At 36.6% G+C, this 20,429-nt stretch overlaps 2 protein-coding genes across 2 annotated transcripts in view; one reads left to right on the top strand and one right to left on the bottom strand.

The window, feature by feature from the left end:
- LOC143245256 (GTPase-activating Rap/Ran-GAP domain-like protein 3) overlaps window positions 1-20,429 on the top strand; it is a 661,441-nt gene that overhangs the window by 449,626 nt on the left and 191,386 nt on the right. The gene's annotated exons all lie outside the window — the stretch shown is intronic.
- LOC143236988 (GTPase-activating Rap/Ran-GAP domain-like protein 3) overlaps window positions 1-20,429 on the bottom strand; it is a 125,079-nt gene that overhangs the window by 83,157 nt on the left and 21,493 nt on the right. The window contains exons 9-15 of the mRNA XM_076475752.1: window positions 20,295-20,370; window positions 19,510-19,608; window positions 18,995-19,098; window positions 9,279-9,390; window positions 7,020-7,065; window positions 5,867-5,973; window positions 5,127-5,242 (exon numbers count right to left, since the gene is read on the bottom strand). Of these exons, the coding sequence (XP_076331867.1) occupies window positions 5,127-5,242; window positions 5,867-5,973; window positions 7,020-7,065; window positions 9,279-9,390; window positions 18,995-19,098; window positions 19,510-19,608; window positions 20,295-20,370 (660 nt within the window). The remainder of the gene's footprint in view (window positions 1-5,126; window positions 5,243-5,866; window positions 5,974-7,019; window positions 7,066-9,278; window positions 9,391-18,994; window positions 19,099-19,509; window positions 19,609-20,294; window positions 20,371-20,429) is intronic.

A 20,429-nucleotide genomic window follows, 5' to 3' on the forward strand; every position in this document is an offset into this window, starting at 1 on the left:
ACCATGCTGATGTTTCTTCTTCTCTGATACCTCCTCTTTGTTTTCCTTATGTCTCGACGGAACTATCCCTTGTTTTCCCTGATTTCACCGATATTTTCAGGAAAATAATCAATACGTTATTGTAAGAAATGAACTTTGAAGCTTCTATTAGAACCCAACTTCTATTAGAATTTATCAAGCATGTTATTGATAATATTTTCGAAATTTAGGTCTTTGTTGTTTCTAAAATCTTGTCAATAACATATTTAAAGACAATCCACACTTTCTATTAGCTTCCTTACTGTCCTTTCCAACTGTTCATCAAAGTCAATTTTCTAATTTCAGACCAACAAAACTTCCTTCTTTAAGTTTCGTTTCTGAAAGAGCTATAAAATGTCCACATAGATATTTAAAACAGTCGCCATCTTTGTCTACGACCTTTAGGAACTCTTCATCAATCCCAGTTTTATATGTAATGTGAAATTAACAGTTCTTTCTTTGTGTCAACCAAACATCCACTTTCAGTGTTTTTCGATCCTGTTATTAGGCTGATTATGAATGGTTACCAATGTAAAAAAGAACAAACACCTTTTACACTTCTTCTGGAGAAATCGTTGAACAATCACCTCTCACTTGGTTCATAGACTGCAGTTCCTTGCTTTGGTAATAATTCAGCAATAGTTACAATAAACTAGTGGATCTTCTTGCGAAAATTATGGCATAAACTCCCTCTCATGATCTTTGTACCAGTAAAAAGAAATCTCTAGAAAAAAAAGTTTTTAATCCAAAATTTGGATTTCGAAATATCTAAAAAATCTTTAGAGCCAAATCTTTCACCAAATCGTTAATTTCACCTTGCGTGAAAAGTTGTGGTTCATCAGAGATTTCAAGTGGAAAACAAACTTTGTCAACATTTCTATTGACATCAGATCCAAAATCAGATTAAACTGTATAAAGAATCTCTGGTTGAATAGGTTCAAGTCCATCAGGTCTTATGGCAAATTGGAGGTTTGAATAAGAAGTTTCCTTTTTTATTTCGAGTATTGCAAATTACACGAACATAAATAGCGGTCATCTCTACGGTTTCTAGACTCACACCAGACCATTGGAATACCAAAAGATAAATACTTTTTCTTTGCATTCACGTTTTTGTCTTAACCTTTCGACTTAGTGCGGAGCCAATGATTTGTCTTGGTCCCCAAGTTCTCTTCCAAAATACGTGAAATAAGCTTTTTTGATGAATTTTGTAATGTTTTCCCTTTGTTTCTTTACAATAAATATAATTAAATATGTTTGGCTTATTTATATAACTTTTTGTTATATAATAACAGTGGCAAATAAATGACATTAAAAACAAAAAAATAAATGTCAAAGTGTACGCACAACAGGTACCATCCATAAATGACACGTCATGTGGCCTGTTGACCGTTTATGTACTAGCGTTGCGTTTCTCGTCGATTCTAGAACGATTGATGAAACTCTCACATCGCGATTGGTCAAGAGATATCTATAGCCAATGACTATGAAAATTTTAAGCACAACAAAATGTTACCCTATTTGAATGAAATTAAATCACTCATGTTACAGTACATATGAGGTTCTGTGAAAAATCTGTACATGATGTAGATAAATGGATATAACTTTCATATTCAACGTGAGGGAACTACTGTAGAACATGCGAAAATTTCAAGACAATAAAACCATCGCAGGCCTATGTTATTTCAATTTTCTGATTCATTTGGACAACGTTCTCTAAAGTTACATTCCGTTTCTCAAAAAGATATCTTTGATAATCATATATAACTTTGTAATGAGTGAACATTGGTGTTTAATAAAAAATTTGTACTCCCAATGTGTGATGCCTTACGAAGTTTATTTATAGGTATGGAGACAACTGAATACAAAAAACTGAAGTAACTCGAAACTTCGAAACGAATCAACTGTCGTTACCCGTAAAGAAACTTCGATAGACTAAACTGACTTTTCTTTTAATACACATTGAATACAAAATTAGTTTTAAGGCGAGGATTATATTGGAAATACACCTCTTTCAAGTGACCTATGTTTACAGAATAAGTTTTACCAAGTTCCTGGTATCTTCCTCAAAGTACGCTTCCGGTACAGATTTATAACTATTAATTTTAGTCAACACTGAAAGTCTATAAGCATTATAAACCAAAAGATCTGATAACGTTATTAAAATGAGGATTCGATATAATCAAGCAGGATATTAAATAGAGATATTTAGGCCTATTGTTAATATAAATATTTAGGAGTTGGACATTACTAGTTGGAGAAACCAAATATGTTTTGTACACTGGATAAAAAAAATTGGAACCAGTCGGTAGAACAGTCTAGAAAAGTTTAATAAAAAATCAATTGTTTCCATAATATTTTTAATGCAGTTTCAGCATTTCTCTCTGAAAAGCTAATATAGTTAAAATTAGCATAGTTAATTATCAGAACCAAAAGGCTTGCCATCCTTGGCTGAGACTGGTATGTAATGATAAAGTTGTTCTACTGACCTAAGAACACTGAAGTAAGTGTTAAAACTGTACACATTTTCAATCTGAGCTTCAGAGTAATATGAAACGTTATGAGTAAATCTTCCGAAAGTTTTAAGAGTAATTAAATATTACTTTTCTTCGTGATAACTTTATCATTATATATCAATCAATATGTATATTTTATAATGGGAAAGGATTATAAATTATTTTGTCTGTATGGAGTTCTTGCTTCTTTTATATAACAAAATTTCCTACTTATTGTAAAAATAACACTTTTCGCCTCTTTTATATCCTGTTGCGGAACATGCAACAATTAGAAATAAAGATATGATACACTTACTGTATTTCACGTTCCATGAAGGATTATCTAGAGTGCAAACATTACAAATTGTAGGTATGATACACTTACTGTATTTCACGTTCCATGAAGGATTATCTAGAGTGCAAACATTACAAATTGTAGGTATGATACACTTACTGTATTTCACGTTCCATGAAGGATTATCTAGAGTGCAAACATTACAAATTGTAGGTATGATACACTTACTGTATTTCACGTTCCATGAAGGATTATCTAGAGTGCAAACATTACAAATAGTAGGTATGATACACTTACTGTATTTCACGTTCCATGAAGGATTATCTAGAGTGCAAACATTACAAATAGTAGGCATGATACACTTACTGTATTTCACATTTCATGAAGGATTATCTAGAGTGCAAACATTACAAATTGTGGGTATGATACAGTTACTGTATTTCACGTTCCATGAAGGATTATCTAGAGTGCAAACATTACAAATTGTAGGTATGATACAGTTACTGTATTTCACGTTCCATGAAGGATTATCTAGAGTGCAAACGTTACAAATTGTAGGTATGATACACTTACTGTATTTCACGTTCCATGAAGGATTATCTAGAGTGCAAACATTACAAATAGTAGGTATGATACACTTACTGTATTTCACGTTCCATGAAGGATTATCTAGAGTGCAAACATTACAAATAGTAGGTATGATACACTTACTGTATTTCACGTTCCATGAAGGATTATCTAGAGTGCAAACATTACAAATTGTAGGTATGATACACTTACTGTATTTCACGTTCCATGAAGGATTATCTAGAGTGCAAACATTACAAATAGTAGGTATGATACAGTTACTGTATTTCACGTTCCATGAAGGATTATCTAGAGTGCAAACATTACAAATAGTAGGTATGATACACTTACTGTATTTCACGTTCCATGAAGGATTATCTAGAGTGCAAACATTACAAATAGTAGGTATGATACACTTACTGTATTTCACGTTCCATGAAGGATTATCTAGAGTGCAAACATTACAAATAGTAGGTATGATACACTTACTGTATTTCACGTTCCATGAAGGATTATCTAGAGTGCAAACATTACAAATAGTAGGTATGATACACTTACTGTATTTCACGTTCCATGAAGGATTATCTAGAGTGCAAACATTACAAATAGTAGGTATGATACACTTACTGTATTTCACGTTCCATGAAGGATTATCTAGAGTGCAAACATTACAAATAGTAGGTATGATACAGTTACTGTATTTCACGTTCCATGAAGGATTATCTAGAGTGCAAACATTACAAATAGTAGGTATGATACACTTACTGTATTTCACGTTCCATGAAGGATTATCTAGAGTGCAAACATTACAAATAGTAGGCATGATACACTTACTGTATTTCACATTTCATGAAGGATTATCTAGAGTGCAAACATTACAAATTGTGGGTATGATACAGTTACTGTATTTCACGTTCCATGAAGGATTATCTAGAGTGCAAACATTACAAATTGTGGGTATGATACAGTTACTGTATTTCACGTTCCATGAAGGATTATCTAGAGTGCAAACATTACAAATTGTAGGTATGATACAGTTACTGTATTTCACGTTCCATGAAGGATTATCTAGAGTGCAAACATTACAAATTGTGGGTATGATACAGTTACTGTATTTCACGTTCCATGAAGGATTATCTAGAGTGCAAACATTACAAATTGTGGGTATGATACAGTTACTGTATTTCACGTTCCATGAAGGATTATCTAGAGTGCAAACATTACAAATTGTAGGTATGATACAGTTACTGTATTTCACGTTCCATGAAGGATTATCTAGAGTGCAAACATTACAAATTGTAGGTATGATACACTTACTGTATTTCACGTTCTATGAAGGATTATCTAGAGTGCAAACATTACAAATAGTAGGTATGATACACTTACTGTATTTCACGTTCTATGAAGGATTATCTAGAGTGCAAACATTACAAATTGTGGGTATGATACAGTTACTGTATTTCACGTTCCATGAAGGATTATCTAGAGTGCAAACATTACAAATAGTAGGTATGATACACTTACTGTATTTCACGTTCCATGAAGGATTATCTAGAGTGCAAACATTACAAATTGTAGGTATGATACACTTACTGTATTTCACGTTCTATGAAGGATTATCTAGAATTCAAACATTACAAATTGTTTCTGAAACCAACAGTAACAGAAATTCCCGCAAACATTAAGAAATACAAGAAAGGCGAATAATAGTAGAACTTGGTAAAATGTGCAAAACATAACGAACAAAATCTTACACCACGTGTGTCCACTAAGTGGTCGGCGTACATGTCCTTTATAAGCATATCAAGTGTCCGTTCACGTTTTTGAGCGAACGTTGGCGTATTAAAGGCTGCCTTTTCACCATTCATCACTGCGATAGAAACGTGGTGTTAGAATGTATGGTCGATTCCACATATAATAAGAAAAATAACCAAAGGCACTATCATATTATGGAATAACGTGATTTGTGGTTCTTTACTATTAAATGAGAATTATCCTCAATTTTTCTCTCTACCAATAAAATCACCAAGCTTTCAATCATCCCTTTATTCATTCATTTATCTAGCCAATCACACACCAAGTTATCCTTCTGTCGGGTCATTTATGAATCCATCCATCCAATCATCTATCAAACTAACCATTTACTCGTTCAATTGATTATTAAATTCATCCGTCTGATCTTTATTTACGTTTGACGTGTGCCATAAGAATAAATCTTTGAAGTAGAGCTTCGAAGTGGTTTGTGGATTATTTCACACTTTGTTCCTTTAAAAGAACCAATAAATAATTCTTCACAAGTTGTCGAAGGCTTTCTAAAGCAACAACTACAACATCATTATCAAATCTTGAAATATCGAGTAGATATGGTTAAACACAAACCTCTTTAACGACCCGTTCGAAGCGACTACTTAGCCAAAAGATTACCACGCGACATCCTTTCAAACTAATACCTTCTCTACTCAGGTTTGAACTTTCTAGTAAATTGTTTACTTACGTTTTACGAGAAGAAATTCTCGAAACTCTGCTGTCGTGTAAAAGATCGGTGGACATGGCAACGTTGGACCAAACAACGGTACAGATTCGTCAGAGAATACCGACAAACTAGGCAAAAAAATTGTAAACATCTGTGACGTTATTACCAATTTAGGTTTAACAAAGTATTAGTAACATCTAAAAACACCCCAGGCTATAAACATAGTATTATGCACAAGGAGTGGAAAAAATGCTGTATCTTTTATTAGATAACAGAAAAACGTGTAAAATTATATATTTTTGAACACACTCGACGAGATCTGTTCACACATGTTCTCTAATCCTAAGTTTAAAACTGGCTTTCTTAAATACTGGAACTTTTCATGATTTTAGTTACATTTTATCATACAAAGTGTTGTGCACTTGTTGTAGTTTCTTGGATCTTTTTGTTGTTGGTATTAGCCAACAAAATGATCAATATATGTATATATAAAACACGCAATATCTATATAAAATAAATATTAAATAATGCACGTTTAAATCAACGTAGGGCCAACTGTGAATAGTTTGCATCCTATGGACACGTCTTAAGAGTGCCGGTTAAATCCAAATATTCAATTAGGGTAACCAAGAGTAGCTGGTGGGCAGTGTTGAATAGCTGTCTTCGCTTTTCTCTGTCAGCTTAAAAGTAGTAACGGTTAGAGAAAACAGCTCTTGTGTAGTATTGCGCGTATATAGGAAACAAAAGAATACACGAGAAAAAACTGCAATTTGGACATTTTCTGGGATGATTTAATGCGTTTTCGCTTAATAAAAGCTTTAGTATTCGTAAAGCTTTGAAACTGGGGCTTAAACCTCCCCTCAAATTGTTTTATTATTTCATAAACACATTTTCGTTTCTCACTCAGTTGTAGAATAAATGTCGTAAAGAGGTCGCAAGTGAATGATTCCAGAGTACGGCGATATTCATAAATATAAACCAGAAGTCGGGTTCGCCAATGATTTAAGGCCTTGTAACTAAAGGAACCAAAGTTATAACAATCTTTTGCAAGAGTTTTCTTAATTTCCATTAAAAGCAACAATTTCTTTATGAAATGAAGAACTCTATAACGCACAGACTTGAATAACAAGAACACATAAAACATTCCATTCTATTAAAAACACGATTGTCTTACCGAAACGAGCAGTCGTCCTTTTGATACGTTACTAGTGCGAAAATATCTAATAGGGCTAAGGTTAAAAACAAAACATTGCATAGATGTGATCTCTTCGATATCATTGTATGGATATATGTCGAATACAATAGTTTATTGTATAGAATGAAGGAAAAGAAAGCTTTGGTGTAAGATAAATTACTTAGGCTTATTCTAATTGTATACGAAATGAAAATGGCCCAGATTTTCCTTGGTGGTTTTTCTGAGATGCCATAAAGTAAACGTATAATCTTGGATAGTTTTACATGTTTTAGACAGCATAACACGATGTTTTACAAGTCTTTTCTACATGTTTTCATTTCCCTGTTGTTATTATTAGCTCATAAGAACCAAGGTTATCATAAAGCTAGATGGCCTATTGTAACATCCACAAATATAGAACTCGCTATTACGGAGCTAAACTAGTTGTGTACTAGCGGACTCTTACGATACTGTTAGGACATGATTTTAGTAATCACATGGCTATGATGTTCCTAGGTCCAAACTCCCTATCGATGTTTGGGAATGCGACCACTCAAGTTCATTAGTGTACCGTGTGCTATTAGATTTTCTCGAAAATTGAAAATAACAATAAATAATATGATACACTAAATTACTGCATAAATAATTTACTGTTTATTGTTGCATTTCACGACGGAGTAAACAGTCTTATGGGGTTAAAGAAAGCTCTATTATACAGTTTTTCACAGTGTTAACATACCTTTAGTTCCATAGCGTGAAACGTATTAAACGACTTAAAACAGATTTACGAGTGTTTCAGTTCAGTTTCTGATGAGTATAACGAATTAAAGGACTTTATAGGGTGGTAGGATGCCTTGTTTTGAATATGTAAGAATGTTTTAACATTGTAGCTGTAAAGGAACACATTGGAATACAGGGCCTAGAAATAACTTAAGGTTTGGATATTATAACAAGTAATATAATCTTACGTTTCAGGAACTGTTAGAGTATATTATTTTAAATATTGTAGTGTGTGACAGAGTAAACACTTTTACAGGGTGTTAGAATACGTTATTTTATATAATGCAGCGTGTGACAGAGTAAACACTTTTACAGGGTGTAAGAGTACTTTGTTTTAGATATTGTAACGCCCACCGCTAGTACGGTGGTAAGTCTACGGATTTACAACGTTAAAATCATGGTTCGATTCCCATCGGTGGGCTCAGCAGATAGCCCAATGTGGCTTTGCTATAAGAAAAAAAAACACACACAAGATATTGTAATGTGTGACAGAGTAAACACTTTTACAGGGTGTTAGAGTACATTGTTAAGGATGTTATGATACTTTATTTTGATATTGTAGTGCGTTAACGGATAAACAGTTTCAGAGAGTATTAGAGTATTCTAAGATTGGATATTGTAACATTCGATGCATTAAATAGTTTTACAGGGTATCAGAGTACTTTATTTCGCACATTTTAGCAAGTGATGGAGTAAACAATTTTACGAAGGGTTAAATTTCCCCCTTTCTACGGTCCGTGGTATATAACAGAGGAGATCGTTTTATATGGTTGTTACAAGTTTTAGTTTTTATGTTCCCGAAACAACAACAATAACAATGCGTGATCTAATAATAAAGACGTTTAGTCTGCTTTCTCTTCAATAAGATGGTACAGGTGAATAATAAGGTAAATTATACATTACAATGTTAACACTTAAGTTTTCATTAAAGGTTCTATGAAAACTTCAATGTTCTGTAGTGTTCCGAATAATACTTCATGTCACACATCCTATTAAAATGTAAATATTTATATACAATATTAGGAAACTGCTTTTCTGGCAATCTCGTCTGCTTGTAAAATATTGATGTTAGAGAAATTAAATAGTTAAAAATTCCACAGCAATGAATTTAATATTTAACTTGCATTAAATCATAAAACTATTTTGGTTTCTCTTCTCAGTTATAAGCCTAATTTCTGTTGGTATAAAACGCATATTAGCACAAAGTCCTTTTTACCACATATCTTCATGTTTTCGAGTTCGGATTTTTTCAAAATCCTTCTACAAAAAACTGAAATTACGTACTTCGAGGCTCAGGTACACACGTACAAATACTTTATGGGTTTTTTTAAATGAAGAAAAATGGAACCAATTATTCTTCGTCTTAACTAACGATACATAAACAGTAACAACCTAATGTAAAATTTCAACGAAGCAAATTAATGAAGTCAGGTGTAACGATTCATGAATATTTCATAGGAAAAAATAATCAAAGGATACGAGTAAACTGTGATTTGATCATCGATGGTTTGAAGCTACCGTGATCTTCGTGACTCCCGTCCAAGAATATGATGTTAACAATGTCATTTCCCACGTGCCTCTTTCTTTCAACCTAAGGTCAAGAAATTCATTCACTTACGTTTGGTCATGACAGATAGTTTCTTGAACAATTCTTATCATTGATACACTGATAAATTATTATTTCAGTCTTTTGTTGATAAACTTTACAGAAATTGTTTTCATATGCTAACATAATTCCTGCAAGAGGCATAAAAACAAGTTAGAAGGTGTGTAAAGCTAAAGTGATGTGAATGCCTCAGAAGACAACAGTACTGATCACCTAACACCGTACCTGACAGTACTGGTAACCTAACACTGTACCTGACAGTACTGATAACCTAACACTGTACCTGACAGTACTGATAACCTAACACCGTACCTGACAGTAACCGAACATTGTACCTGACAGTACTGGTAACCTAACACTGTACCTGACAGTACTGATAACCTAACACTGTACCTGACAGTACTGGTAACCTAACACTGTACCTGACAGTACTGATAACCTAACACCGTACCTGACAGTACTGGTAACCTAACACCGTACCTGACAGTACTGGTAACCTAACACTGTACCTGACAGTACTGATAACCTAACACCGTACCTGACAGTACTGGTAACCTAACACTGTACCTGACAGTACTGGTAACCTAACACTGTACCTGACAGTACTGGTAACCTAACACTGTACCTGACAGTACTGATAACCTAACACTGTACCTGACAGTACTGGTAACCTAACACTGTACCTGACAGTACTGGTAATCTAACACTGTACCTGACAGTACTGGTAATCTAACACTGTACCTGACAGTACTGGTAACCTAACACTGTACCTGACGGTGCTGGTAACCTAACACTGTACCTGACAGTACTGATAACCTAACACTGTACCTGACGGTACTGATAACCTAACACTGTACCTGACAGTACTGATAACCTAACACTGTACCTGACGGTGCTGATAACCTAACACTGTACCTGACGGTGCTGGTAACCTAACACTGTACCTGACAGTACTGATAACCTAACACTGTACCTGACAGTACTGGTAACCTAACACTGTACCTGACAGTACTGGTAACCTAACACTGTACCTGACAGTACTGGTAACCTAACACTGTACCTGACAGTGCTGGTAACCTAACACTGTACCTGACAGTACTGATAACCTAACACTGTACCTGACGGTGCTGATAACCTAACATTGTACCTGACGGTACTGGTAACCTAACACTGTACCTGACAGTGCTGGTAACCTAACACTGTATCTGACAGTACTGGTAACCTAACACTGTACCTGACGGTACTGGTAACCTAACACTGTACCTGACAGTACTGGTAACCTAACACTGTACCTGACAGTACTGGTGATCTAACACTGTACCTGACGGTACTGATAACCTAACACTGTACCTGACAGTACTGGTGATCTAACACTGTACCTGACGGTACTGATAACCTAACACTGTACCTGACAGTGCTGGTAACCTAACACTGTGACCCTGACAGTGCTGGTAACCTAACACTGTACCTGACGGTACTGATAACCTAACACTGTACCTGACAGTATTGCTGATAACCTAACACTGTACCTGACGGTACTGGTGACCTAACACTGTACCTGACGGTGCTGATAACCTAACACTGTACCTGACGGTGCTGGTAACCTAACACTGTACCTGACGGTGCTGATAACCTAACACTGTACCTGACGGTGCTGGTAACCTAACACTGTACCTGACGGTACTGGTAATCTAACACTGTACCTGACAGTACTGGTAACCTAACACTGTACCTGACAGTGCTGATAACCTAACACCGTACCTGACAGTGCTGGTAACCTAACACCGTACCTGACGGTGCTGGTGACCTAACACTGTACCTGACGGTGCTGATAACCTAACACCGTACCTGACGGTGCTGGTAACCTAACACTGTACCTGACGGTGCTGGTAACCTAACACTGTACCTGACGGTGCTGGTAACCTAACACTGTACCTGACGGTGCTGGTAACCTAACACTGTACCTGACAGTACTGATAACCTAACACTGTACCTGACAGTACTGGTAACCTAACACTGTACCTGACAGTACTGGTAACCTAACACTGTACCTGACGGTACTGGTAATCTAACACTGTACCTGACGGTACTGGTGATCTAACACTGTACCTGACAGTACTGGTAACCTAACACTGTACCTGACAGTACTGGTAACCTAACACTGTACCTGACAGTGCTGATAACCTAACACTGTACCTGACAGTACTGATAACCTAACACTGTACCTGACAGTACTGATAACCTAACACTGTACCTGACAGTACTGATAACCTAACACTGTACCTGACAGTACTGGTAACCTAACACTGTACCTGACAGTACTGATAACCTAACACTGTACCTGACGGTACTGGTAACCTAACACTGTACCTGACAGTACTGGTAACCTAACACTGTACCTGACGGTGCTGGTAACCTAACACTGTATCTGACGGTACTGGTAACCTAACACTGTACCTGACAGTACTGGTAACCTAACACTGTACCTGACAGTACTGGTAACCTAACACTGTACCTGACAGTACTGGTAATCTAACACTGTACCTGACAGTACTGATAACCTAACACTGTACCTGACAGTACTGGTAATCTAACACTGTACCTGACAGTACTGATAACCTAACACTGTACCTGACAGTACTGGTAACCTAACACTGTACCTGACAGTACTGGTAACCTAACACTGTACCTGACGGTACTGATAACCTAACACTGTACCTGACAGTACTGATAACCTAACACTGTACCTGACAGTACTGGTAACCTAACACTGTACCTGACAGTACTGATAACCTAACACTGTACCTGACAGTACTGGTAACCTAACACTGTACCTGACAGTACTGATAACCTAACACTGTACCTGACAGTACTGGTAACCTAACACTGTACCTGACAGTACTGGTAATCTAACACTGTACCTGACAGTACTGGTAACCTAACACTGTACCTGACAGTACTGATAACCTAACACCGTACCTGACAGTACTGGTAACCTAACACCGTACCTGACAGTACTGGTAACCTAACACTGTACCTGACAGTACTGATAACCTAACACCGTACCTGACAGTACTGGTAACCTAACACTGTACCTGACAGTACTGGTAACCTAACACTGTACCTGACAGTACTGGTAACCTAACACTGTACCTGACAGTACTGGTAACCTAACACTGTACCTGACAGTACTGATAACCTAACACTGTACCTGACAGTACTGGTAACCTAACACTGTACCTGACAGTACTGGTAACCTAACACTGTACCTGACAGTACTGGTAATCTAACACTGTACCTGACGGTACTGGTAATCTAACACTGTACCTGACAGTACTGGTAACCTAACACTGTACCTGACGGTGCTGGTAACCTAACACTGTACCTGACAGTACTGATAACCTAACACTGTACCTGACAGTACTGATAACCTAACACTGTACCTGACAGTACTGATAACCTAACACTGTACCTGACAGTACTGATAACCTAACACTGTACCTGACAGTACTGGTAACCTAACACTGTACCTGACAGTACTGATAACCTAACACTGTACCTGACAGTACTGGTAACCTAACACTGTACCTGACAGTACTGGTAACCTAACACTGTACCTGACGGTGCTGGTAACCTAACACTGTACCTGACGGTACTGGTAACCTAACACTGTACCTGACAGTGCTGATAACCTAACACTGTACCTGACAGTGCTGATAACCTAACATTGTACCTGACGGTACTGGTAACCTAACACTGTACGCTGACAGTACTGGTAACCTAACACTGTATCTGACGGTGCTGGTAACCTAACACTGTACCTGACAGTACTGGTAACCTAACACTGTACCTGACGGTGCTGGTAACCTAACACTGTACCTGACAGTGCTGGTAATCTAACACTGTACCTGACAGTGCTGATAACCTAACACTGTACCTGACGGTACTGGTAATCTAACACTGTACCTGACGGTACTGATAACCTAACACTGTACCTGACGGTACTGGTAACCTAACACTGTACCTGACGGTGCTGGTAACCTAACACTGTACCTGACGGTACTGATAACCTAACACTGTACCTGACAGTACTGATAACCTAACACTGTACCTGACAGTGCTGGTAACCTAACACTGTACCTGACGGTACTGATAACCTAACACTGTACCTGACAGTGCTGGTAACCTAACACTGTACCTGACAGTACTGATAACCTAACACTGTACCTGACAGTACTGGTAACCTAACACTGTACCTGACGGTACTGGTAATCTAACACTGTACCTGACGGTACTGGTAACCTAACACTGTACCTGACGGTGCTGGTAACCTAACACTGTACCTGACAGTACTGGTAACCTAACACTGTACCTGACAGTACTGGTAACCTAACACCGTACCTGACAGTACTGGTAACCTAACACTGTACCTGACAGTACTGGTAACCTAACACTGTACCTGACAGTACTGGTAACCTAACACTGTACCTGACGGTACTGGTAACCTAACACCGTACCTGACAGTGCTGGTGACCTAACACTGTACCTGACGGTGCTGGTAATCTAACACTGTACCTGACAGTACTGGTAACCTAACACTGTACCTGACAGTACTGGTAACCTAACACTGTACCTGACAGTACTGGTAACCTAACACTGTACCTGACAGTACTGGTAACCTAACACCGTACCTGACAGTACTGGTAACCTAACACTGTACCTGACAGTACTGGTAACCTAACACTGTACCTGACGGTACTGGTAACCTAACACTGTACCTGACGGTGCTGGTAACCTAACACTGTACCTGACAGTACTGATAACCTAACACCGTACCTGACAGTACTGGTAACCTAACACTGTACCTGACAGTACTGGTAACCTAACACCGTACCTGACAGTACTGGTAACCTAACACCGTACCTGACAGTACTGGTAACCTAACACCGTACCTGACAGTACTGGTAACCTAACACTGTACCTGACAGTACTGGTAACCTAACACTGTACCTGACAGTACTGGTAACCTAACACTGTACCTGACAGTACTGGTAACCTAACACTGTACCTGACAGTACTGGTAACCTAACACTGTACCTGACAGTACTGATAACCTAACACCGTACCTGACAGTAACCGAACATTGTACCTGACAGTACTGATAACCTAACACTGTACCTGACAGTACTGGTAACCTAACACTGTACCTGACAGTACTGATAACCTAACACTGTACCTGACAGTACTGATAACCTAACACTGTACCTGACAGTACTGGTAACCTAACACTGTACCTGACAGTACTGATAACCTAACACTGTACCTGACAGTACTGGTAACCTAACACTGTACCTGACAGTACTGGTAACCTAACACCGTACCTGACAGTACTGATAACCTAACACCGTACCTGACAGTACTGGTAACCTAACACTGTACCTGACAGTACTGGTAACCTAACACTGTACCTGACAGTACTGGTAACCTAACACTGTACCTGACAGTACTGGTAATCTAACACCGTACCTGACAGTACTGGTAACCTAACACCGTACCTGATAGTACTGGTAACCTAACATAAATGGATAAACGTAATGGACTTTTCCATCACTTAGTTAATTTGATTTTTACTTATTGACTCCAAGATTTTTAACTCATTATGTAATAGTATAAAATGTGTAAATTGGTTAACAAAAGAAATGAGCCATTTTAGGCCTAATAAAAATAATAAAATCACTCTTAACAGTAGATGTTTTTCTTCACATTTCTTGAAATTAGTCAATTATTTATTTATACCCAGAAGAGTTAAGTGTTTTACACTATCCAATAGAAAACTTTGTTCCGTATAGAAAAATACGGTTTTAGTTACAATGTTTTCGTCCCAGCAGACGACTTCTGGTGTTATGACAAACCAAAAATATATTTAAAATTTTTACACTCATTTGATTTGAAATTCATGACTTTATTATTTCAGTGACAACAACTTACCATTTTACTTGTGTTATTGGCTACAGTTATGGTCCAGTGGCTTATGCACTAACATGCATAGTTTCTAATTCAAAAAGACATACGTTACTTCTGTTGCAAGTCAATGAAGCAAAATCACCCACCCCCTGGTGAGCTCTTGGGGAAACTTGTTATTGGAGACTCCAGACCAGAATGTGTTTACGACATGGCACCCCCACCCCATTTTCTGAAAGGAACATCTGTGTAATTGTGATGAAAATATTCCTTAAGTGTTTATCTTGGTGGATGTAGCGAGGAAAAGTGGTCATAAAGTCTGTCAATGGAAGATTTTTATGATCACTTCAAAACAGCTCGAATGGAAGGCAAGAAAGATTACTTGAGTTGTCAAGATAAGTTGAATAGTAGAAATAAGGATCTTAGAAACTAATTTTAGTATGCGTAGGTCTAGTTAAATACACTATTACTAATTTATCTTAAAAGACACAAACAAAAGCTTGTCTGATAGAAAAAATGAATGTTTGAAAAACATATGAAGAAAACTCAAAATTGTAATGTGCGGCTTATTCAAGTACGCTAAAGTTTTAAATACTGTATTCATTATAATATAAGACAGTACAGTATACTGTTATACCTCATGGTGCTTATAAAATACCAACAACCAATGGGTATTCATTATAATAGAAATCAGCTATACTGTTATACCTCCTGGTGCTTATTAAATACTAACAACCAATGGAATGTCTCTCAATAATAGGAAACTGTTAACATTTATATATGTGTGTGTAACATACTTGTAACGCATTTGTCACACGTTATATGGCTAAATATCATCCTTTTGTAGCGTCAGACTCATTTTTATCCACAGTGTCAACTTTATTAGGAGAGTAACAGTTCAGTCCTCACTACACTACCAACTTTATGAGAACTATAACAGTCCTCACTACACTACCAACTTTGTGAGGACTATAACAGTCCTCACTACACTACCAACTTTATGAGGGCTATAACAGTTCTCACTACACTGCCAACTTTATGACGAATATAACAGTCCTCACTTCACTACCAACTTTATGAGGACTATAACAGTCCTCACTACACTGCCAACTTTATTAGGAGAATAACAGTTCAGTCCTCACTACACTATCAACTTTATGAGGACTATAACAGTCCTCATTACACTACCAACTTTGTAAGGACTATAACAGTCCTCACTACACTACCAACTTTATGAGGACTATAACAGTCCTCACTACACTGCCAACTTTATTAGGAGAATAACAGTTCAGTCCTCACTACACTATCAACTTTATGAGGACTATAACAGTCCTCATTACACTACCAACTTTATAAGGACTATAACAGTCCTCATTACACTGCCAACTTTATTAGGAGAGTAACAGTTCAGTCCTCACTACACTACCAACTTTGTGAGGACTATAACAAACAATCCTGTGTGCACTCTATACTTTGTTTAGAAAAACTACAGTTGCGTTCACATTCGGATTCTTACAACCACATACAGAGAGTTCAAAAAGGTTCCAGAGGTAGGCGTCTTTCTCATTACTGTTGGAGAAAGATGCCCATTCTTACCGAGATGCTGGTCATTTCCAGAATGTCATGCTGAGATTCCACGGCATACTTCTAGTTACATCTTAGAAACTTGTAGTCTTGGCGTGTTGCAGACGACTGTCACTTATTGGAGAGGTCTTCATTCCGGACCTGCTTGCGACAAAAAGTTCATATCGCCCACAATTTACATTCGCTGAATCAGCTGTTGAACCACAGAGAAGGGTTATCAGTGGCTCTATCGATTTCAACTGTGAAGGAGGTAATCAACTGTTATGGTAAACTCGGCGAGGCTTCTAGATTCCTTCTCTAGTTTACCACCTCTTACAGAGATTCCTAGTTGAATCACACCCATTCCATGTGGGTTGTTCTAGCAGCATGTTGCACGGTTGTTGGTCAACTTCAAGTGTTGTGCTGATAGCTAGTACGGAACCCAAGCACTTAAGTTATTTACAACTTGTGTTCATGATGTATGCAGAGAAGTTCAAAATGAGTGTCTGGAGATCAAACCATCAGAAACAGTATTCTTGTGGAGCATGCGCAACATGAAGTAGAAGCTACTTCTTCGCATGAAGAGAATCATTTTTTTTTTATTTCCACGGCTCCAAATGAAGTGGTCATTCGAGCAACGAGGCCATTCTTGAATCCACAATCAATAACAACTTTCTGTTCTAAGACAAGTAAAGTGTCATAATAGATTTTAACACCTAACTGCTTCAACTAAACCTTTTACATCACCAAATTTAAAGCAGATTTCCACTCTTTTGCAGCACTCATAACTATTGAAGCTAGAATTATCTTCCAAAGAGCGATTCCATAAGTTCAATGGCAGCATCCACTTACACGACCAATTGTATAACACTCACACTATTCACCATCCGAACTGGGATACGCTAGATGATGGCAAGTGACACATGGACTCTGCTTCTTTTTATACCTGAGGGAATAACTTTGCTGTTTTGCAAAGGGCATCACTAGGATGTGTTAGAAAATATAGATCTTTAGAAAGCTCATATGTTAAAATTCTCTTCAGATTAACCTGCCTTGTTTGTATAACTACTATAACAAGGGAAACAATTTCCTGTTTGAATTCAAAGCCAATATCTTATCACTACCAACTTTTCATTTGAGGTTTTTATTTAAGGATGAAAAAGTTTTGATAATGATTTTGTCCAATGGTAATTGAATTTAGTCTCTCTTCCACAACATGATTCATTGATTTAATTTCTGTATCATTTACACGTAAGCATGTTGGTGGCAACCCTACAGTTGTGACAGTATCATTTATAACGCTGATGAGTGCCATCAAATCATCATTCAGATAAAATGGGCTAGTCGTGAAGAGGGTGATGACATTTGTCTTCTTATTTATATGTTTTTCATCTTGTTTTCTTTTCGACGTGGAGCAGATTTCTTGTGAAAGTTTACAGAAGCAGTGATAACTGATATCTTTTGGGCAGCAGTGAACTGTACAGAAAAGGATTCTGGGTGTAATGTTAAACCCACTATACCGCCTTTTGTTTCTGCTATATCAAGTATGATCAAAAGACATGTCTGTCCAGACTTTGTTAGATTTATCTCAAGACTAAACTACAAACTGCATTTTCACATTGATTTGAAAACATCCACATTTCCCAATGCTACCACTACATAATGCCCCCTGGAGACATTTCTGGAAGCTTGCTCCTTCATAAAAATATCTTAAATTTTTTATGTAAGAGTGGGAGTGCTATGTGGTTTTTCATTTGAGTCACCAGACTATAGTAGTTACACAAAATAGCCTGTTCTTTATGCTTATTTATTTTATTGTAGTATGTTCTCTTACAAATATAGAGAATAACAGCTTGAAACCAACAAAATATAATACAACCAACATTTTACTAGCCTTTTGTTCTATAGTGATTTATGAATATTTTATTAATTTGTGTTTGAACTTTTGTCATGAACTATGTGTTTTTAGTACAAGGAACAAGCAAAACAGAAGTTTATTTTGTTCAAAATTCATCTAAAATTATTAGAGATTAGAAAGAATAAAGTTAAAAATTGCCTGGCTTACCTGTTGGCGATTATCTTTGGAGAAAGGAAGAAGTGTTGATACATGGAACATTATCTCGTGTCCTTCATAGACGGTGTGAACCGAGTATTTTCCGGTCATATCTCCTAGTAAACAAAATCTTGAATATTTTACGTTTCTTAACTGTACGTGTGATTATGCTTCGTCAGCACGTTATTAGGCCCAAAATGAATGTTTTAATGTAGAGTACAAAAGTATATCCTTACAATAAAAAACATGTTATGCTGAGTCCGGACATTCTTCATGAAATTTATGGTTTGTAGTTGTTGGTTGAGACACCTTGAAAAGCATGAGTTACACCAGATGTCCTCAATTCTATAGCCCATGATTTAAACGTAGTAAGAATGATGGAACATGTTTGTTAATAAATTCACAGAAAAGCACAGGCATGTTGAAGAACACATAGAAACAAATATAAATAAACGGAGTTGATTGTATTTATTGTAAGATATTTGTAGCATAATCATCAAAAAAATTATTAGCTAAACTTCCCTCACCTTTTACATCAAGTCCACCTCTATATTTATCCCAACCTTTTAATCGGATTCGATCCCCGAGCAAGGACAGAAACTGGTCAAACTCCCAACTCCCTCCCTCTGTAGGGAGAAAAAAAATCGTTGTGTTGAAATGTTTGCTAATTCTGTCAAACTTTTCCAAATGTGCTCTTAAAACGTCTTGTCAAGTGCATTGGTGAACCTACTAATAACTGATATACTATGTAATATACGTAACTGCTTTATTTGGATCGTTTTGTCAAAGAATTTACCAAAACAATACTTGTTACACCTATACTGTACAGATAAACAACAATCTTTAAAAACAATTTACTTTTACGTGTTAATGTATAGGCCTAACTGTAATTCATGAAATATATTCTTAGAACTAGATTATAACAGAATAAAATAAAAACCAACCATTACCAAGCAACATCTTTAAAAACAACTTAATTTTACGTGTTAATGTATAGACTAACTGCAATTCATGAAATATATCTTTAGAACTAGATAATGAGAGAATGATAAAATAAAAGCCTATCATTACCGAACAACATCTTTAAAAACAACTTACTTTTACGTGTTAATGTATAGGCCTAACTGTAATTCATGGAATATATTTTTAGAACTAGATAACAAGAGAAGGATAAAATAATGGCCTACCGTTACTAAGTACCTTTGGAAGAAAATTTACTTTTACGTGTCAATGTATAGGCTTAACTATAATACATTAAATGCATCTTTAGAAGTACATAATAATGAAAGAGTGGAATAGAATATAGACCTACCATTGCTGAACATTTCGTCGTCCGACAACTGTCCAACTTTAGCGTAGATGACCCCAAACTTAAAATTTACTGACCCCTAAAAAACAACAACAATAAGTGTTCCGTAAATATAAATCTTTCTGCTTACTTTAATCT

Source organism: Tachypleus tridentatus, chromosome 2, assembly GCF_004210375.1.
Source record: "Tachypleus tridentatus isolate NWPU-2018 chromosome 2, ASM421037v1, whole genome shotgun sequence".
NCBI lineage: Eukaryota > Metazoa > Arthropoda > Merostomata > Xiphosura > Limulidae > Tachypleus > Tachypleus tridentatus.